Here is a 22,831-nt window from a genome sequence, read left to right as displayed (position 1 = left end):
CTTAAAACCACGTTTTTTTTCTCAGACAATAATCGTACACCAAAATCTGAAACCGTTGCACCCCGAGTTGCAACAAGCTCTTTTTCCCAGTGTTTTCTACAGGTTTGTGAATAATGATGACACTTAGCTACATTCTAATGCTAATTGCTGCAAAACGGAAACAGATACAAATGTCCTTTTTTTCCTGATGAAAGAAGAGACTCTAATCTTTCTTTTGATAGGTTCCATAACTTCCATGTTCTTATAGCAATAGAACAGAATATTCTGTGGATCTTGCCAAATCAGTAAAACAGCCTGGAGCAAAGGAGTTTGCTTCAGTGAAAATGGCTGGGCGTGAATGGCAGTTTTGGGCAGTTATGATTTGGCACTATTAAATCAGCCTTGAAAAAGAATCAGAAAATTTCTATGTTGACAAGATGTCCACCATGTGGAAAACCAAATCAAATAATGAGTTAGCTGTGGCAAATAAAAGCATTTTAAGATAACTGAAGCTAATTAAATTGTCCAATGTGTAATTGTTTGTCTACATGTGCCCTGTGATTGGCTAACAACCAGTCCAGCGTGTACCCTGCTTCTCGTCCAAAGTCAGTTGGGATACGTTTCATTTCACTTGCGACCCTAATGAGGAGAATGAATTAGTTTTTTGGGGGGATGTAGTTCCATAGTTGAGATCTGTGTGGATGTTGCCAAATGTCCCATAGCTGATGCCATGCTGTTCTTTACTTACACTACAAACTAGTTGAGACTAAATCACCAGTGTTGCTTCTGAGTCGCAGCCAAGCGATTCTTTCCATTATTCTGAATTGTTTCAAGACGTGTTTTTTTATTCTAAACAATCATGTTTTATTAATAATTACGCACATCCTGAGCTACAATGCCCACCAGCAATTCATTCCATTGCATAATGCTGCAATTGGAAGAGTTGGACATTTTCAAAGGCATACATTAAGAGAGAGTATTTTAGTTTTCCCAATGTGGAGCCTACTTGATTTTTCAGTAGCTCCTTATTTGCCATAAAAACACCACTTCTGACAGTCCTACTGTCCTACATGGCAGTTAGAAGTAGTCATTTGTTAATACAGTACGTCCTAGAAAATCCAGATGGGATTACTACATATGCAGGCAAATATTAAAGAAGAAAATAATGAAGACTCAGTGATGACAAAAAACCAAGAGATCCCTCGCAGGCTTCATCTGTGTCTGATAATCGAATGATTTTGTTTACATGAATAGACGCTTACTGTCTGTCAAGCCTGTTCACTTCGCCTTCATGTCCACTGTCAGCCATTGCCACGGGGTAACTTAAATTGCACCCAGAGGGATAGACTTTGATCAGTACACACAAATATGCTGACAAGCACGCACGCACGCAAATCTATTGACATTTTACTGGTAACCTATTTGCAGTCCTGAACAGTCTCAAGTCAGCGCAGCAGACTGAGGCTGCATTAAACAACCCTGAAGCTTTCAGGTAAACAAATGAAGGTTCTGCATAGCAAATCAGTTGTATTGTATCAAAGATAATGATGCATAATAAATGCTGGGAAACAGATCACTCTCTTACATAATAGATGAATTTGATAAAAGGATGTCAAATCATGTGAGTGTATTTAAAAACAAAGGCATATTCTCATGGATTTAAGTATACTCAGCACAATAGATTAAATATTTAGAAGGCATTTTTATTAGAAAATCATCAAAAACTATGTCAAACATTTCAGTATACTCTTTATCTACATAAAAAATAAATGAAATACTTAAGGCATGAAATAAAAATCTAGAGACATTGAAACATATTGCTCAGTATTACATTATCAATGCAAAATTACACTCCAAAAAAAAATAAAAATAAATTGACAGTCATGTGTTGGTGGATGTGATGTATGGAAAAAAGAGGGTCACTGGGACTGTTTGCATTCAAAGGTTCTTCAGATCAAAACTGCAACCCGTTTGTTTGCAGGCGGAATATACATAGCAACATAAAGTTTTTGTTGTTGGTGGTGTTAAATTCAAGTCATCTAATGTAACAGTGCAATACCAGCCAATGGGATATAAAATTGGTTTTGAAAATGACAGCCACCTGCTGTGTCAGCAAATTGAACTCAGCCTTTGTTCAGTCGTATGAATATTTCTAAAGGAGGCAGAAACTACGGACGTGTGAAACTACCAATGGAGAGTCAACATTTTTGACTGGCATATACATTCGAACGTATTTGCAAATATGTTCAAACAATAAACATATTTAAATATATCCGAACATATTTACAAGTACATAAAAAAAAAAATTATATATATATTTATTTAGCCCAAAATGGCTGTTTTGACAGTAAAGGAAGGTTGCTGACTCCTGGCCTACAAGTATGTTTGAACATATTTGCAAATACATTTCAATATATTAGCAAGTACGTTCGGACGTATTACACTCAAACTTATTTCAATACATTTGAATGTACTTATGCATGTATTTAAACGTATTGCCAGTCAAAAATGTTTACTCCCCATTGGCAGTTCCACCCTCTCGCCAGAAACAAACACTTTTGATCTCCTTTCAAAGACTCACAACCTGCTTGCGCCTATTCCAAATTGTTCAAGCAGGACATCCGCCAGCTTTTCCTTCAATTCAAGATGACTGTGCATGGCTTCGCACAGCAACAGCGCACCCTTTGTCTATTCGCCACTTGGACGCCGTGTAATTCTAATCGTAAAATACGGGAATCCCTCTGTCTGTTCCCACCTCTTTAGTCTGAAAAGTCGTCGTCATCGTCGTCATCTGAGTCGTCATCTGAGTCCGAGCCCTCTGAGTCCGAGCTGGGATCTTTAGTGCTGGCCTCTGAGATCATTCCATCTGAACTGTCAATCTCTATGGATGTCTGTGATAGGTACAGGTGGAGGGCCTTCATGGGGTGGCTAGGACACGGGAAGACGTGCGCCGTCGAGGAGACGAGAGCAACATTATTGTTTCATGTACATGAGGGAAGTTGACAGACAAGCAGATGATACAAACAGCAGCGGGGACAAAGTGTTATAGTCACACAGAACTTGTCTCAACTTGATCATAATGGATACGACGAACTTGAGAGTTGTGCGAATGTAAACCAGCTGCCTTCACCGTCACCGAGATGAATTTCACAGGGAGATCTGAAAACCCAAGAGTGCAAAGTGGTGCCCAAGCAAGAAAATAAATGTTTTCATCAAATGAAGAGTTGTTCCAAACATTTACAAGAGTAAATGGTGATGTCGGACGTGTTAGCGCTGACTCGAACTGTCACTCACTATGACTGCTTTTCTTCTTTGACAAGAGCTCCAAATATTGAGGCATGAATTGAAACTGTATTATTTCACAGTTCTTTTTGGTTGTTTGCACAAGATTACATCAGACATCTTACATGTACTGTCCTGCCATTTGAAATGTATTACAAGTAGTCGGCAAGTCAACATTGGGAATGCTCCGTTGTTTAAATGCCACATCGTGAAAACAGGAAATGCTGTTTCGAGTCCATTTTCAGTGAACAGGAAAGGACCAAGTCATAAAAAAAAATAATAATAAAAAAACTGCTTAAGTGAAAGGCACATTGTGATATTAAAAAAAGCTTGAGAGACGAATGCTCTGTGTCTGCAAATTTTACATAAGGTCCCTTTCTCATTGTCTTCTCTTTACCGGAACATGCCCTTCAAATGGATCCAAAGATTGTGGATGGAGAGGAAGGAAGAAGTTTAATGTCCAGCGGGAAAGAGTCAAAGGCCTCAGGAAAGAGCGCCACAAGCCCGATGCCCACAGCCAAATGGAGAGCGAGAGAGGAAGTCTATGATTCTTCCGTTCCTCTCTCTATCACCCCTCTCCCTTTCCCTTCATATTTCTCCTGGCCTTACCACACTGTGGGATCTTTTCTGTCTTTGCGAGGAGCTTCAACTTCCGCTTCCCGCTTTTGTCTCTTCCTCTTGCACCTCCTGCAAGACACGATGATGAGGAGAAGGAGAACCACCACAGCGATCCCTCCACCGATGGCGAACGCCAACAGGAGAAGCTCAGAGAAAGACGCTGGAGAAGAAAACATTAAAGATACATCATCTGTGAGCAAGTTATTGATAAGTACATTCATTATTATAAGTATTTAGCAGAGACAGATATGTGACAGTGGTACCTCGGAGTTTGAACATAATTCGTTCCTGTGAAGTGTTCTAAGTCAGAATTGTTCAACCTCCAAAACCTTTTTTCTCATAGAAAATAATGTAAATGCAATTAATCCGTTCCCAAGCTCCAAAAACAGAAAATTCCTATTTTAATTTCTATTAATGTTTTTTTGCATGTACACCCGGTACAGTAGTTACACAATAAAAAATATCTCACCTTTTTTGTTGTGGTGTGTTGGCATCAGTGGATAAAAAATGCTACGTTGCGTTAATGGTGTATTTTACATTGGGTATATTGTTAGACTACTATGGGGTCCTTGCGTGCGCTCTTAACGTCAGACACGTTGTTGAACAGCTAAGGGAGGGTCCTCGTGCCAGTATTTACGGAAGTAGTCAGTCACGGTAGTTACAACGGCGCGATAACGTTTAAACTCCGAGGTTCCACTGTAGATGACTTATTTCTATTTTCTATTTTTTTATGACCTACAGTAGCGTAGAACTGCCAATGTGAAGTAAACATATTTGACTGGCAAATACATTTGATACATTGGGGGCGGCATGGCTTAGTGGTAGAGTGGTTGTCTCTCCATGAGGTTGTGGGTTCGATCCTCACCCCTGGTGACAGAGTTGAGCAAGACACTGAACCCTGGTTTGCTCCCAATGCACCTGGCAGTGCCATGCATGGCAATAAATGCTAAAAGCTTTGCCTTTTTCCCATAATGCCACGGGGTATTGACTTGCACATGTGCATACCCAGCGCATTATAGTAAAAAATGCTGAACTGAAATCATGCACGGCAGACAAATTAACAATGTTTACTTACTTAATTTTTGAACGTATGCGTATAATGAAGGCCGAATGCTAAAATATTCACATTTTTTTACATTCGCAAGTCATTACCCCGTGGTATTATGGGGAAAAAAAACAAGAAGTTTTTAGCATTTAGCCTACAAGTAAGTACTTTGGTCGTATATATTTGCAAGTATACGACCACCTATTTAAATACATTCAAACATGTATGCAAGTACTGAATGTTCAAACGCATTTGCAAATACAGTACGTTATACGTTCGAATATACTTTGTACTTGCAAATACGTTTAAATTAGTGCTGTCAAAGTCAAATCATTAAGTCATTGATTAATCACAAAAAAATATCGCATGAATTATGTATTAGCGCAGATTAATCACAATATTAATTTTAAATATTTTCATTTTTTCATTTTAAATGAAATAGAAAAAGCAGAGGATGAGAATGAGCAGTGGATCAAAAAATGTTGAAGACGCCCATATTACAAATGATAAATCTTTTTAAATCAGATTAATCACATTTTGGAATTTTTGATTAATCATGATCAATCGCTTAATTAAAAAGGCTTTTTCTTATCAAAATTTTTTTGCCCACTAAATTTAAAGAGCAGCTGTTATTTGTTATTTTTTCTACATTTAATGTTATGAGGACGTCTTCAACATTTTTTGATCCACTGCACATGCTCATCCTCCTCTTTTTCTAATCAATTCATTACTTGCATAATTTCCATCCATCCATTTTTTTAACCGCTTGTCCTCACAAAGGTCGCAAGGGGTGCTGGAGCCTATCCCAGCTGGCTTCGGGCAGTAGGCGGGGTACACCCTGAACTGTTTGCGAGCCAATCGCAGGGCACACAGAGACCAACAACCATCCACACTCACAATCACACCTATGGACAACTTGGAGCGTTCAATTAACCTGCCATGCATGTCTTTGGAATGTGGGAGGAAAACCCACGCAAGCACGGGGGGAACATGTCAACTCCACCCAGGAAGGCCAAAGCCCGGACTCGATCTCACGTCCTCTGCACTGGGAGGCAGACGCGCTAACCAGTCAGTCACCGTGCCGCCCTTGCATAATTTAAAATGGAAAAAAATGACCCCAATAGTTTGACATGAGCAAATATTCTGAATGTCACTCGCAAACATTTATTAAATGCTTTACTTTAATGCATGTAGTTATGTTATTGCTTAAACGCAACCTGTGCTACCTTTAACATAACCAGTCATAACCATAATGTCAGCTAAGGGATCATCTGTGGTCAAAATTAATAGTGTGATTAATCTGCATTAATACATGATTAATGCGATATTTTTTTGTGATTAATTAACTAGCTAACGCTTTAACTTTGACAGCACTTGATCAAATGTACTTGTAAATATGTTTAAGCCTATTTGCAAATATGTTCAAATGTTTTTGTCAGTCAAATATGTTTACTCCACATTGGCAGTTCCACAATTAATTGCATCAAGGAAGGTTTTTTGTTGTCTTGACAACGCCGTGATTTTTTTTCTGAATATTGGATTGAGGTCAGTTTGCAAAAACGATGAAAATCTGACTTTTTGTCAATTATTTTCAGATTTTTGTTTTCAGTTGTCATTACATTAATGCTACGATGAAATTCATAATACATTTTTCCTTGCTTTCTTGGGCCATCCGTTCTGTTGTTTTTCCCCCCGACTTTTCAGTGTATATTTGAAAATGCAATGTGAATTCTTCACATAATGCGTGTGAAAATAAATGTTCGCACCTGTAGTGACGACCCGTAGTCGAATCTCTCCGACTGAGCCGTGCACGTCCGGCGGGTTCTTGACCTGGCACGTGTAAGTGCCGTTGTAGGTGAACTTGACTTCACGAATTATGATGGAGGCATCCTGGCCCATGACGTCACCAGCCCACATGATCCGATTCCTAAAAATGCCTTCTTGAGGAGGGTATGGCTTCTGCTGGTAATGAAACACCTACAAGCGAGATGATGGGTTAATTTACAATAGATGGCTGAAATGGCCTTCTAGACCACAGACTTTTACCAAGGTTGAACTGTTAATAAAAGTGAAGTAACTACCACAATAATACCATAATTGTATTGTTAATCCATCTAATCATCAGCAGGCCAAGATGGCAACAAAATCCTGACTAAATATGAAAGTAGTAGTAATTGGTCAAAGAACATAGGCTGCTACAAAAAAAAAGGAGAGAGAGAGAGAGATTGACTGAGAGAGAGAGACTGAGAGAGAGAGAGAGAGAGAGAGAGAGAGAGAGAGAGAGAGAGAGAGAGAGAGAGAGAGAGAGAGAGAGAGAGAGAGAGAGAGAGAGAGAGAGAGAGAGAATTTCCCCCAAAAACCTTACTGATTCTTCTCGGCCCGGTTTAAGGGGTCTGAAGCTCCAGGAGATGATGATGGCATCGGGATTGATGTTTGAGGAACTATGAAATGTACACTTGAGACGAATGTCCGTCCCGTTGACTGCCTCCACATCCCCAGAGGTATATATCCGGATCCCGCTGACCCGCAGCACGCCTACAACAGAAGACATATGGCAAAGTCAACACATACAGAAGACGGGTTGCTGGAATGCAAATATATTGTAATGAACGCAATATGAATCATTGTCTTCATGAACTTCCTGCCTTGTAAGTGCTTACAGTGAACCCAGTGACCCCGCAAGTGCAGCAAGAAGAAAAAATGACTTTCCTGAGCAAATAAAAAACAACTATACATACTGTGTGTAATTTATTTTCTATATTACGCCCACCCTTCCTGCAGCCTAGGGTGACGAAGGCATACTGAGGGGGGCTATGGACTTTGATTTGCATGCAATGGAGTCCAAATCCACGTATTGTCAGAGAGCGCTCTAACACCTTAATAATATCAACAGCCAGATTTCGAGTTTTCAAAGGCAGATCACGTGAGTGCAGAGTCAACATCCTCACTGCAACTATGCCGTTTTGGAGCCCCTAACCAAACAAGCTTGACCAAAATAAAACCAAAATAGCTTTAGCAATCACAGTGAAGCTGCAGGCGCGTTATCGCTCCCTACGTGCTAAGAGGAGGAAACATTTTCATGTCCCTGGATTTATACATGCAACTTCCGGGTTTGTGTGCAGGATTACCACCAAAAAGTAATAATAATAATTTTAAAAAACATATTTAAAAAAACCAATAATATTAGTTCAGGTTGTGCTCCAGACTGAATGTTACGGTCAAGTTAATCATTTGATGTAATTTGTAATAATAATAGAACTACATCAAAATCCAAAATTCATAACAGATTGCAGCCATTATTATAGTAGATCAAATCCATCCATCTGTCCATTTCATACTGCTTTGTTCAGGGTAATGGGTGTGCTGACGCTTATTGAAGCTGACCTTGGGCGAGAGGTAACGTATTCAAACAATGTTACATTCATGTTTTTGGAATGTTGAAGGAATTCAGAGCAAACAGGTAGAACATAAAACTCTACACAGAAGATCAGGGCAGAGATTCAAACCCAAGGCCTTTGTGAGGCATATGTGCTAGCTACTGATGTATGTATCGCAGAAAAATATCTCTGAGCTAAAAGTGCGACCAAGTATGTTTTGAGAAGGTATGCTTGCGAAATCATGTTGCTCCAGATGTAAACGAATTACGAATGGCCAATCTGAGTCATATTGTTCCTGTAAGGCAGCGGATAGCTGGGAAATGTCAGCAGAGGCTTGGGAGCAGGCAGCACGTTTTCTTTCTTATCAGGCTGGAGAATGTTTCCTGTGGGCCGGGATGAGAGAGCCGGGCACCCAGACGGCCCCCGTACGCCATTAAATAGGCATCTCTCTCATCAGCTCATCTGACATGTATTGAATTTGAAATGGGCCTGATGAAACGTGAGAGAAGACAAATGTTGACACATTTCCATCACAAAAAACACAAACGGGCCTGTGCGGTCAATTGCGGCTACTGTTCTTCACTTGCTTTTAACAGGGCGCAATTCAGTATGTACAGAAACTTACAAAGATATTGCGACAAAGGAATTAACATTTTTGCTACAATGATTTGCTTGACTGGCAAACAAACCAGGGAACCAAGAGAAGAATAATCAGTTACCATTGAGATGAGCAATGGTGCAATTCCTCCTCCAGTCAAATGATTTAAAAGCTCAATTGAGTCATCATCTTCGAAACTATTACGCATTAAACATATCTCAGTGAACCAATCAGTACTTCAATTTAAACAAGCGTCGCTAAAGTAGAGCCGAGAGGATTAAGAATCAGGTTAATGAGGTTTTAAAAAAAAAAATTCAATTAAGAGCAAGTAGCAGAGTGCCTACGCTACGCTCATTAGCACAATTGCATTGGTAGATTGTTAAAGTTAAACGCATGTTTTTCTTTAATTATTGAACTTTAATTGCTGTGAAGGTATGCACTTTTAAGGTTTTATTGCACTGAAAAACGAAAATTAGAACAAGAGCCAAGTGATAAAGGAGAACAGGATGATGGAGTATGTACTGGTGCTTGTTAGGAAGAGTTATTTGTTTAGGTCTTTGTCGGGCCATTCTTCCACCCCGCCATATCTCTCTGTCTGCTCTAAATCTTTTCCCTTGTTTAATTTCAACATCCTGCTTGGATAATGTCAGCCACACCCATCTTCTAGTGGGAACGAGCAGGAAAGAGAAATGTTTAGGGTGAAGCTATATGCCATACAGCAGTGAAGCGTCAAGACACGATTTTGCGTGTGCGTGTGCGTGTATATACATCGTCATTACATTCATCAATGTTGCCTTTTGTCCATTGAATTATTACGGGCACGTTGTAAACAACAAATTTGCTGAAAGCGCTTTCTTCTTGTCAGTATTGTATCACATCGTCTACAGTGGAGAACGTCACGGTCAAGTGGCCAGTCAGAACTCGAAGAAAACAAAGGCTTTCATTTTGTGCAAAAATAAGTCATGGCCACTTTGGGGAGATTCAGTTTGCTTGGCTTGGCAGACATCCTGTGATTGTATAAAATCCTTCCAAAGAAATTGAAAAAAGATGAGGTAGTGTTTCGCCTGCTCATATAATACAGTATATTATTTCTCAAATGTGAAATAATATATGGAAGGCTTCATTCAGTGCATAACCCCTCTATCACAGATGCTGTTTGTTTAGGTTACGTTTATGACGAGTGTCTGTGCGAGGATTTTCCACCAGCTAAAACTTGAATAATATCCAACATTAAGCCTGCCATCATGTGCTCAAAATCTATTATATAATCATTTATGAAGATAATTCACCTGCAATCCTCACCAATATGTTCAAAAAAAAACAAGATGGACATCTGAACCACAGAAAGACTTATTTTGGACAAAAGGCCCTATTTTCGTGCCCAGTGCAAGTTGTTTTTTGTCATTTTGTTTGTCCCCGCAAGATTAGCAAAGGTAGAATTAAGCGTTTGCTTCATTGTGCGCCATTGTGGGAGGGAACACAGCTGACTCCATGGCCAAGTGAAGCGACTCCCCTCATTTACTTTAAATTCAGTGCAGAGAGAGAGAGAGAGAGAGAGAGAGAGAGAGAGAGAGAGAGAGAGAGAGAGAGAGAGAGAGAGAGAGAGAGAGAGAGAGAGAGAGAGAGAGAGAGACATACAGTCCACATGGCATCCAGAATTTTCAAATCCATGTAAAAAAACAAAAACTGATACAGTTTAGCTTTAGCCACAGGTGCTTCCACTCAAGCGGAAGGTAGGAGCTCATTTACCTGACGGTTGAATAGAAGCACCCGTGGCTAAAGCCAAAGAAGACTTCTACTTGCGGATGATGTAAAGTTGGACACTTGGAGATCCCTGATCGTGCACCCGTGCGTCAGGGAGCCAGGACCCGTATCATTGTACGGTTTATGATCCCATCCTGTGCGGCCACCAACAGGTGTTAATGCATTTAAGAAGCGCTGCTACACCTGATGTCTCAATTAGGCAATAGGATGTGATTCCACCGCTGGAGCATCAAGTACTGCACGGTTTGATTCCAGGATATGTTTGCGCCTTTCCTCTCTTCAAGATGGCTCAGAAACAAAGAGAGCAGCAAAGGAAACCTGACTCTGTTACATCAGTTGTGGAGGAAACACTCAGGACATGGATGAAACATGAATAGCTCCGTGTATTACAAAGAGCCTCTTCTCTCGTTTGTGTGGAGCTTCACAGACTCTCTTTTTTCCTGCCTTTTTGGAAACAAGGATGTCTTTCATGGTTAGGATTCATAGTTGGAAAGAACAGTTTCAGGTAACAGTGAATGTGCAGACCAGGAGAACAGAGACTGATGAAATGCCTATTGTACATGTAATCTATGTGTACTGTAAAATGTTCACATGTGAGTAGCAACTGCTATACTTTGCCAAACTTCCATGGCGTGATCACAGAATGTTATTGTTATGACTAAAGGGCAAGTGAGGAAAAGACAACAGTTTACAGTTTATGTCAGGAGGAACATTAAACATTCCAAAACAGAACAACATGGACCAAAATTGGCAGCAGTGGAGGATAAAGAAGGAAGGCCTGGACAAATACAAAGAAATCAGAGAAAATAAAGATAAATGGGAGCTAAATTGTGTCTAGCTGTTCTGCATCTCACCTGCAACCGTAACAAGGTCAAGCAATAAGATCTCAGCGTGAATGGTTTGACCATGTGATTGACTGGCGAGCTGTCCAGTGAAACCTGCCTCTCAGCCAAAGTCAGCTAAATTGTATAGAGAACGGATGTTTGATTACATTTCTGACATTCCGTTTTTCAATGAGTGAGATACATTCGGGCAAGCAAGAGAGGCAAAGACATACGATTCGATTTAGAAAAAGGCCATATTTATATTCAAAGCATCTCTCATTACAGTAGGTGCTTCCTTGAAGAAAGAAATTCATGAAAATCTATAAGAAGTATGTGGTATGTGAATGCAGATAAGAGTTTTAATCTATCAAGCCTCCTCTGTTGTCACTTCGCAGCTGACTCAACCACTTCTCAGGGTTACAAACACTTCGATCCAACCACAAACGCTACAGGCCTCAATTAGATAGATATATGCAGCCTTCAAAAGACCTTGAGTTTCCCATATATAAACTCTTAAACAAGCCATAGAAGGTGAGGAGTGATGGAATATAGAGTGGATCCACCGTGATCACCTCTGCCACCGACACGGTGCAGATAAACACAGCATACGTATCTCTTCAGGTTACAACTGACCTTGGCCAAGAACACAGCAGAAAAACACAACCAGCAGTATGAAAAGACAGGAACTGCTTTTTCCTTCTTGACACAGTAGGCCCTATTTTCATAGACAGCCAAACATGCGCTCAATGTAAAAACTGCATTTCATCACCGTCCTGTGAAAAACACTTACCGTATGTCCATTTTTGTCTAATTTTTATTATTTATTTATTTTTAAAGGACATAAGTGCTTTTCACAGCCCCCAGCTCACCTGACGATTTGATGGAGTTAAGTAGACTTGAGCTTCGGCCAAAACAGGTCTTAGTTGTGGTTAACTGAATGTATTATTCAAGTCGACTGTGTTCACTCCCACAGCGGCATATTTCTAACCGCGCCCTTTTAGGGAAATGACAAAAGAAAAAAAACTCCACCCATGCACACAGTTAGACTGCACACAAAAAAATTATCATTTTTGTTTAAACCAGGGGTGTCAAAATCATTTTGTGGTCAGGGGCCACATTCATTTACACCAGCAGTTAGCGTTATCGCATTCTTTCCCGATAAACAACATTTGCAACAAAGACAGTCTGAACGAGTATAAACATCAAAACTGTGTTATCAATCACATTATCTATTTACTCTAAGTTTGCTTCATTGGACCCCTGCCTCTGACCTCACCACCTGCCTTGGTCACACCCACTCGCTACACTCACAAAGCTGCTCGTAATAAGTGATGTAATTGGCTGAGTCATGTTATGTGGGAGGAGTTACAATGCAAATAGAAAAAAAAAAGAAAACACTGCTTCCCATAGCACTTGTCAGAACAATTTGATATTGAATACATGAATGCTAGAAAACCTGACTACCTCTCCGATAAGCAAAATTTTTATTTGTTTACAAGCTTAACGTTCCCACTTTGAGCACATCAAAACCAGCCCATATTGCTCCTGAAAAGATTCTAATTGGCCAGGTCTTTTTTTATGACCAGCCACACTCAAACCAGCTTGCAAGACATCATTCTGATATCCTGCTGGTAGAATTCTTCAAAATTGAGTTTTGCTGGACTGCAACTGTACACTATTCCAGGATCCACTACCGTACCCGTTCAGTGATGACAGTACTCCAAATCCCTTTTTGAAGCCAATGCAGCCTTTTGTCTTAAACCCTTCACACAGGGAGCACCTTGCCTCCTCAGATGTGTCCCGAGTCCTCTGTGCTGATCTTCCACTCGAGCAGTTGTCGACCCTCACTCCCTGAGGCGATCCCGCACAAAAGCCAGACATCCTTCCAAGGTGTGGCAACACAGCTCAGCACGTCAATAATCAAAGTGATGCTTTGTTAGACGGATCTACTGTTGTGGTGGGATTAGAGACACCGTAACACTGCTACATCCCAGCAAAAAGTATCAACAACATTGCACAAGTGCCAACAGAATGAAGCCAAAGCCTAAACAACCAATGGAATCGCTGGTATGCTGCAGTCAACAATAGACATCTGTTCTGTCTTTCTCTCTTTCTCTCGAATGTGTGTGTATATGCACGCGTGTGTTAAACCAGAAAGTCAGGACAGGTTGGCACATGTCAACATTTTTGGCTTCGCATAAGGCTTCTTGCTGAAAATGATCATGTGAAGGAAAGTAATCAAATACCCCCAAAAAAATAATATGCTGTGATGTTTGTTTTTGTTCAAGACAGAGAGGACACTCAATCTAGTTCGATATGCTAAATGGACAGAAGAACTTGCAAATTCTTCCCATTTGCATGTGACATTTTCTTGAACTTTAAGTTTTTTTGTCTGAAAAGGCTACTGTACATTACGTAGACAATTAACAAAGTTTAATCTTTTAGAAGTGTCTATAAATGTTTAAGGGCCGGCAAGATTTGCTAATTGAGTATCACTATAGTATTTACAAAAATAAGGGATTGCGTCGTATTACTGTCAAAAAATATCGTAAAAGGTTGTTTTGTTTTTATCTATAAACCTGTAACAAATTGTGTTCCACTTTTCCCCGGATTCCACGATTTGTACAAGCATCAAGGGTCCAAAAGTAACAACCCTTAAGGTACCAAGGGCGAAGAATTCCACCCTGAAAGGTACGTTCAGTGAAACCTCAGTTCATGAATGTCCATAGGCCTATTCATGAACAAACGGGTTACAAACAAGATTTTCCGACAGCTATTATTAATGCTCCAGTTTGAAAATGTTCTTAGAATCTTCATGGAATTGTCAATTGTGTTTTCGTTCACACAGCGGAAACACCATTTGTGTCATGTTTTATATTATAAGTTTGTTCATTTATCTATTTATTTATTTATTTATTTACTTACTGTGAATTAGCCCTCAGTATGGCTCCCATTCTGTTATTAGGATGTCTTGGAAAGTGTCCCAGTTGTGGCGATGTTCTGTAAGGCCCTTGCAACTTGGCCCTATAGGGCTGGAATGGATTAATTCTATTCTCATTCTTTTGAACGGGGGAAATGTCTTTGGGTCGCAACAAGAGCCTCGAAATGAAAAAAAAAAAAGTTTAGGAATTGAGCTTTCACTTATATCAGTGGTCTCAAACTTGATGCCCGGGGCCATCTGTGGCCCACAGGTTGATATTTTGCGGCCCCCCTACTTGACATTAAAGTTTAATTTGACTGTGGCCCTTGTTTTTTTGCTATTACATAGCCCTGGTGTGCGTGCATGTGTGTGTGTTTGTAATCACTTAAGGGCTACCAGGCTCATGACAGCTTTCAGTGAAATGTAATTGTGAAGTGACACCAGGTCATATATTTTTATGTTCCTGGCAGGAAGAAAAAGATTGGCAACAATAACAGCCAATTTCAAGAAAAACAGGAAAAAGAATATATTTTTGTTGCCCTGACTTGTCTTGAATTCACAAAGGAAGTCGGAGTGCTCAAGAAATCAGACATCATACACAACTATAGACATGCTGAGGAGAAGATGATTGTTCATGTCCCGAAGAGTTGTTAATGTTTTGAACTGTTATGAGAGGATTGGACTAATTACACCGTTTTTTTTAAGAGTTGAACCCCTTTTTTGTGGAATACTTGATGTAATCGGCACACAGAGCCAGGCTCTATCTTCAGCGTCCCCCACATAAACTGAGTTTAAGACCCCTGATTTTATATGATTACGGTAACCTTTTCAACCTAATTACTAGTAGATTGATCTGAAACTGTCGCAATTTTATGCCCTGAGGTCAATGCTTCATAAAAACAAGTGTCGGCGTGCTTGTTTGAGCATGACTTAGTGTTTGCCAGGATAACAAAGCCGAAGAATGGGGTTGCAGTGGCACAATGTCGTGGCGTATTCAGTTAAGCACACCTTTTTTCCGATCTACGTGCTCTTATTTGTGTTTGCATTTGCATCCTTATCCAGGTTTCTGACATCCTTCTTCCCCTATACTCCTTACAGAAGGCGCATGATACTTTGGAAGCTTACATTTTAAAGCTACCAGTTCTTTGACAGTGATTGGATACAATCAGTCTAATCCAATTATCAGGGATTACAATCTTAATGAATTGATACTGGCAGATGAATTGATGTCATTGCATTGGACAGTGACACGTGAATGGTTTTAACAATCGGAAGAAGCTTATTATGTTTTCATTGTGTACATGCATGGTGTAAATTGCTGTGATGTCAGTAAGCATATCCTGGATATCCTGAGACTGTGTGCGTCAAACGCTGCCCTTCAATGTCCATTCCAGTAAAAGGGAGGAAATGAGTAAGGCAAAACAAAACGCAGCTGTGACAATTGGCTGATTGGCAATTACTGTCAAACTATTCTTTTCCTACCCTTGATTCCTCCCTTATGGCTATTTAGTGGAGGCAGCCCACGCCACTGCGCCAGGTTATGACGCATAACGAGCGCTCCAAGACGCAGGTTCAAGTCCCTCCGGGGTTTCACACAGTATCGGCATTGTCTTTGACTTTGAAAGTACTTTTAAAGGTCACAGATTTAACGCATAACCACCTATTGATTGTCACTCTTAACAATGTGAATTTTATATTCATTCTGAAATTAATTTGATGTTAAATTAACGAACATGTGCACATGTGAATAGAAACTCACCTGCGGCTGCGAGTCCGCACAGGAAAAAAATCCCCTTTAAGCACATTGGGAGACTGTCCAGTGGTCAAAACTGACTAATCAACAATCTCACGTTGACCCGCGAAGATAAAAATACTCAAAAGTTATTTTTCTTTTCAATTTTTTTTAAAGGGAGAAATCACCTCGGGAGTGCTCATCTAGCTACTTCGTCTAACCGCCAAGGACGCGTCCTGACTCGCCACTGGCCTTTCTCAAGTCAGCAAGCTCCCACCCACCTCAGTGGCAAACCTCCAACTCTCCTCACTGCCTCCTTCTCTTTCTCTTCCCCCTCAAAGGTAAATGGAATGCAAAAATATTTGGCTGCTCGACCAACCAGTTTTGCTGTTGGGTCAATTGATGTTGCGCAATATGCGACGAAACATTCATGCAAATTTGAAAGAAAACGTGACGCCATGGGAATGTGAAATAATAAACTGAAGAGAGGAAAAAGGATTATAATAAAAAATAAACGGAACGAGAAAGATATTACCGGTATCATATGTTAGGTTAATTCAACAACATAATGCAGTACTTGAATTATGCGATAATCCAACCAACAATTAGATTCTTTCAACAATATAATTTATATTGTAGCCTATAAAGTATAAACATTGGTTAACATAGGTGGTTTGAAGTGGAGATCCGCATTAGTTTCCTATTAAATCCGATCAAATCCAAATTAATTAACTTAAAGCCAATTTCGTTACCATTAGTTTTAAATGTCGACTAGGCAGTTTTGTCTTTGTCGTCATGTTTCTCAAATTTTAATTAGAATAAGCCTACAGTAGATGGTCACATAAAGTTGCTTGTGTGAAGCACATTAAGTTTCCTTAATGTATAAAATGTGCAATAGAAATAAAATTCCCTTTGCCTTTCCTATATGTTATGTACACCATTACACCATAAGAGGGCAGGACTGCACTTGAAATTATGGTCTGTGGAGGATCAAAACTGGCAAAATAATGAATGAATGAATGAACGAATGGATTAATTAATTATTCAATGAATAAATTAATCAATCAATCAATCAATTAATTAAGTAATTAATATTCCCAAATTAAACACAAAAATTGGAGTTTACTTGTATTTATTAATTAATTAATGTATGTTTTTATTTATTTGTTTGTCTGTAGTTTTGCCATATAGCTTTTTTGTTTTTATTTATATATATATATATATATATATATATTTTTTTTTTTTGTAATTATATTTTTATATCTGTTATTATTTTCACTTTTTTAATTTTTTTTATTTAGTTAGTTAGTTAGTTCGTTCATAAAAAAAATCATAATAAGAGTAGCTATATTCATTATAATTTAAAACTGCACTAAATAAATAAATCCAGTACGTTCCCGCGCGCGTGTGTACGTGCGCGCGCGTGTACACGTACGTGTCTGCGTGTGCTTGTGTGTGTCAGATTGAGCAAAACAGACAGACAGCGGCACAGGTCCCAAAGCTTTATGTAAATGTTGCAGCCAATGCATGGAGAGTTTTGACTATTCAGAAAAAAACACTGAATCGTGAAATGTACAACGGCGCTTTGCTTTTTTGCCACCTTTTGATAATAAGTGCCGTGGAAGCTGGTACAGGTAGGAAAAATGTTTCCTTTTTTTGTAGGCTATAAAATTCAATTTGGCTCATTTACCACACATTGAAAATAAAAGTCGGAATCAGCATTGAAACAGTTGAAAAAGTCGTCGTTTCCTGCCTTTTAAAATCTCAGTTGTTAATTTGTATGAAATTGCAGATGGCAATGAATGCCTGTTGATAATGTTTTGTGTTCCATGAGCTAAGACTTGAAATAATTATGTTGTAGTTGAAATGAGGATAGAAAGCAAGCGCATATAATGTGATCTCAATTATTTTATTTTTTTTTATTTAAAAAAAAATTGTATAAGGTGGAGTGACATTCTGGAGGGAGAATTTCACAATGACATGCCCAGAAAATGGAACTTGGTTCAAAAGAGGAGAACACCTGCACAAGTCAAGTAATTCCTTGACACTCAATGGCAAAAACAAAGGCCTTTACCATTGTGAATATGACAAAGACAAAATCAAATATTATTTCTATGTGGAAGGAAAGGGTAAGTGCACATAACGTGTTTCTATGTGATCTTTTTATTTGCTGAGATCTCACTTGATGTCCGCTTTCCTTCAGTCTGCACTCACTGTTTTGAGTTGGACGCAGTTCTGTTTGGGGTGCTCATTGTCGCAGACGTGAGCGTAACAATTGCATTGATGATACTCATCTACAAGTGCACCAAGAAAAAAATCTCACTGAGTACAAAAGGTAAGAAACAGTGTCATATAGTGATGACCTTCTAAAGTCCACTTATGTCATAAATATAATATAGACAAACACATTTTCTCTTGAAGCCATAACCACTGTACACTTGAATCATCTTCGGGAGAAGATGCTGTATATATTGAAACTGTGCCATGAATACGTGTAAAAGTGTGGTATGAAATGTTTAACATCCCACTTTGAAAGTCACCTTTCGATATAGACATCTATTATTTTCATGGATTGTTTGACTGCATCAAGAACAATCACATCTTTTTTATTTTCTTTCTTTTTTTTTTACATTTGGAGTAACTTCTGGTTCATCGTGTGTAACTTGTATTTCTGTAATCTTTTGGAACCTGCAGATTCGGCCGTTCCTTCTCCTGACTATGATGTAAGTACAGGATGATGTAACAACAACATTTCCACAACATGTTCTTATAAGAATTCAAACGGGAACATAATGTTTAAACTGTAGATTAAAGTGGAATCCGACAGACTGTATAAAATCAGTTCAAGGAACTATAATTAACTTCTGACTGTGGAAGAAAAATCCCATAGGAAATATTGGCAATGGGAAAAATTTGTAACATAATTGTTGGAGTCTTACGCTACTGAATATGAGTTGTCTTACTTTTTTCCCTTCATCATCGTCTATGTCTGTAGTGTAGCCAGAGGGACCATGTGACTCTGCAACTCGGAAATGCTGTGAGCCTCTAACAGTCTCATTATTTTTGTGTTGACAGCACCTGAACACTCACACACGATCCCAGGATCAGTACTCTTTTCTCAACAGCGGCAGATCCAAATGAGTTGAACCTTTCATCTCGGAAGACCAACAACTGAGTATATGAAGGGAAACAAGGAAAGGTTTTGCTCGTGCTAGTGATCCGGCAGCGCCATTCCGTTCCATTTACACTAGCAGGTCACTCTCATTTATATTCATTCATAAGCAAAGATCACGACACAAAGTAGGATCCCAGCTCAACTAAAAGTTGAACTTAATGTATAAATTGGAGTCTTTCACAGCAACACGAGTGCCTGTTTGCCAACTGTATATAACATCGGTATGTGTCTGTCTTCCATAATACACCTGACAAACATGGTGGATATGCACTGGACATAAATGACTGCAAAGACTTTACAATGGGGCTTCAAATATAAAAAAAAATCATCTGTCCTTGGGTCCTGGATGGCCTCTGATTTGAGTGAGTAAAAATTGAACTATCATAGAAGTGACATTAATACTTATGAGGGACTTACCTCGCATATTGGGAATGTACAGAAGAAAGCCGAAAGATTGCTCAAGCCGGTGAACTGACTTCATTTCTTAGCTTTTACACAAGTTGAAAAATAAGTTAACCGCTGTATATTAAAAGCCAAAAACCAAAAATTGTGTGCCCACCTATCTCCTTAATGAATGTACAGAGCATTGTGAGTGTTTTATATGATTTACTAGGGATGTAACGGAACGGAAATATTGTGATACCGTCGTCGTCATGCCACAATATTAAAAGCAGCACCATGGTTAAATTAAAAAGAAGAGTTTAGATTCCATTTGTAAAATTAAGTCAAGTCAAGTTTATTGATGTATCTTTTAATCACAAAAGCATCGCAAATATATATATATATATATATATATATATATATATATATATATATATATTAGTGCTGTCAAAGTTAAAGAATTAATTGATTAATTAATCACAAAAAAATATTGCATTAATCATGAATTAACGCAGATTAATCGCACTATTAATTTTGACCATAGATTAGCCTTTAGCATGACAGCGGATGTCTACATTTAAGGTAGCACAGGTTGTGTTTGAGCAAAAAGCATAATTTCATGCATTAAAGTAAAGCATTTAATGAATGTTTGCGTATCACATTTAGACTGTTTGTTCATGTCAAAATATCGGTGTCATTTTTTTTCCCACTTTAAATTATGCAAGTAATAAACTGATTAGAAAAAGAGGAGGATGAGCATATGCAGTGGATCAAAAAATGCTGAAGACGTCTTCATAGCATTGAATGTCAAAAGAATGAACACATAACTGGTGCTCTTCAAATTTGGCAGGGGTAAAAAGTAGATGAAAAAGCCTTTTTTATTAAGCGATTAATCAGATTAATCACATTTATTTATATATATATATATATATATATATATATATATATATATATATATATATATATATATAGTCGGAGTTCGAACACCCAAGCAAATGAAGCTAAGCCGAACGTACCTTGAAAAAGGGAAGCCGAGTGAAGCCGAGTGAAGCCGAGTGAAGCCGAGTGAAGCCGAGTGAAGCCGAGCGGAGCCGAGCAATGCCGAATGCTCACGTTGCGGTAGTTGAGACGATGCACTGCTCATTTCCAGTCAGATCATGAATACTCCAGAAGGTGCTCCGTACTCGCGAGTGTATTTCGATTTTTCCACAATTTTCTTTGTCATGGGCCCAAAGAAAGACAACCGTGCCAGTTGCAGCAAAGAAAAACATACATACATACATACTACCGTGACTACTTCTGTAAATACTGGCACGAGGACCCCCCTTAGCTGTTCAACAACGTGCCTGCCATTAAACAACGCACGCAAGGACCGCTTAGTAGTCTAACAATATGCCCAATGTAAAATACACAAACTCGGCACTGAACTAAAGCTAGCATTAACATAGCATTTATCATCTACTGATGCCATCACAGCATAACAAAAAAGGTAAGGTATTTTTTATTGTTTAAATACTGTACTGTACTATAAATATAAAAACATAAATAGAAATTTAAATAGGATTTTTTTGTTTTTGGAGCTTGGGAACGGATTAATTGCATTTTCATTATTTCTATGGGAAAAAAAATGTTTTGGAGGTTTAACAATTCGGACTTTGAACACTTTGCAGGAACTAGTTATGTTCAAACTCCGAGGTACCACTGTATATGACATTGATGTGTAGCAAGAAATTATGATATATATATATTTTTTTAATATTGTAAAATTGTTATGTTTATGAGCGTACCTTGACCATAGCGTCATTCATTTTGTGTGAATTTTGTACTTGCTACAGTATCAAGTGACTGGCAAAACATTCTTGTAAAGGACTGTTCAATAAATGCAGTTAATGTTCTCTTTCCCTTCTATGTTTGTGGTTGGAAACATTATTGTGATACGTTGTCAGATATGAGTGCAGGTTCAACACGTCTTGAAGCCGCAGCTCATTTCCGTTCCCGCGTGCGCACAAGACGTGGTGCCTGCTTGTGTGAGGGGGAAAAAGAGACAATTGAAGCAACAGTCTACTAGCTCCTTTCTTGTGTAAAAAAAAAAGAAAGAAAAAAAAAGAAAAAAAGATGTGCTTATTAATTTTGTCACCAGTGCATTTGCCAAGAAGCATCTCAAACATGACGTCACGTCAATGTTACAGTTCTTTGTCAGGCGTCATCATGAGTTATAATAGACTCCCACTTACCGCTAAGGTGTGTGCGTGTGCATGTGTTTGATGAGTAATACAAGAATTGAAACTCCTAGATTTCCTGATAATGATTGGCTTTCTTTTCAAACTAGTTTATTTCTCTCCGTACATCGTCTTATGCGCCTCTCAATGTAAATGTTGATTTTCTCTATCCTTCTAATCCATGTCCAACCTGTTCTCTTTTGTTTCTGTTGTCAAATTGACTGAAATGACGATAACAAAACAAGTGCTGTTTTGGAATGCAGATTCTATTTTCACAAGAATTTAGAGGGATTTTATCAGAACATTTAAAGACTGATTACTGTTTTTTAAATAAATTAATTAATTGTAAATAAATAAATTAATTAAGTAATAATGCATAGTATGAGAATGTTTTATGGGGGAAAATAACACAACAGAATTGCCAGTGTTAGATTAACACTGAAAGTGTTAAATCTAACACTAGAAAAGTGTCCACACCAATGAGTGTAAATCTGACACGTTTCAAAGTGTCACTTTTTTCACACTTAACCAGTGTTACTCCAACACTGTATGGTGTTAAAAATCTACACTTGTAAATAGTGATGGCAAAATGAAGCTTCATGAAGCACTTGCGATACTTTTTGACTCCTCAAGATGGCACTCATGATTCAAAGATGCAATGCAAATGTAAATTATTTTCATTGCACTTGCCTTTATCTTTAAACCAAGAGCACCATCTAGAGGAGTCAAAAAGTATCGCAAATGCTTCATGAAGCTTCATTTTGCCATCACTACTTGTAAACACTGAGTAGTGTTGAAAGTACTCTACACTAGAGTCAGTGTTAAACATTTAATTCTGACAAACTATACTTAACTCTGGCGTTTAAACACTTATGAGTGCATTGCACTAGTGTCAATGTTAAAAATGTACTCATACA

The 22,831-nt window shown here is 38.6% G+C and overlaps 2 protein-coding genes across 2 annotated transcripts; one reads left to right on the top strand and one right to left on the bottom strand.

The window, feature by feature from the left end:
* Positions 1-1,666: 1,666 nt before the first annotated feature.
* LOC147170727 (myelin protein zero-like protein 2) lies at positions 1,667-16,453 on the bottom strand. The gene is made up of 5 exons (XM_086081542.1): positions 16,167-16,453; positions 7,290-7,459; positions 6,691-6,901; positions 3,871-4,039; positions 1,667-2,907 (listed from the first exon to the last, which is right to left on the bottom strand). Exons 1-5 carry the CDS (start codon positions 16,210-16,212, stop codon positions 2,739-2,741), a joined length of 765 nt encoding a protein of 254 aa, XP_085937668.1. The 5' UTR covers positions 16,213-16,453; the 3' UTR covers positions 1,667-2,738.
* A 1,166-nt stretch (positions 16,454-17,619) lies between these two features.
* On the top strand, positions 17,620-20,206 carry LOC147170726 (T-cell surface glycoprotein CD3 epsilon chain-like). Its single transcript, XM_086080909.1, has 5 exons — positions 17,620-17,773; positions 18,083-18,268; positions 18,343-18,474; positions 18,834-18,862; positions 19,215-20,206. The coding sequence occupies exons 1-5, from the start codon at positions 17,710-17,712 to the stop codon at positions 19,278-19,280; spliced, it is 477 nt and encodes a 158-aa protein (XP_085937035.1). The 5' UTR covers positions 17,620-17,709; the 3' UTR covers positions 19,281-20,206.
* The last annotated feature ends 2,625 nt before the right edge of the window (positions 20,207-22,831 follow it).

This window comes from Leptonotus elevatus, chromosome 7, assembly GCF_054856555.1.
Source record: "Leptonotus elevatus isolate MCC_2025b chromosome 7, RoL_Lele_1.0, whole genome shotgun sequence".
Classification (NCBI taxonomy): domain Eukaryota; kingdom Metazoa; phylum Chordata; class Actinopteri; order Syngnathiformes; family Syngnathidae; genus Leptonotus; species Leptonotus elevatus.
The sequence above is the reverse complement of the archived record's forward strand: the minus strand, read 5'-3'. Positions and strand labels throughout refer to the sequence as shown.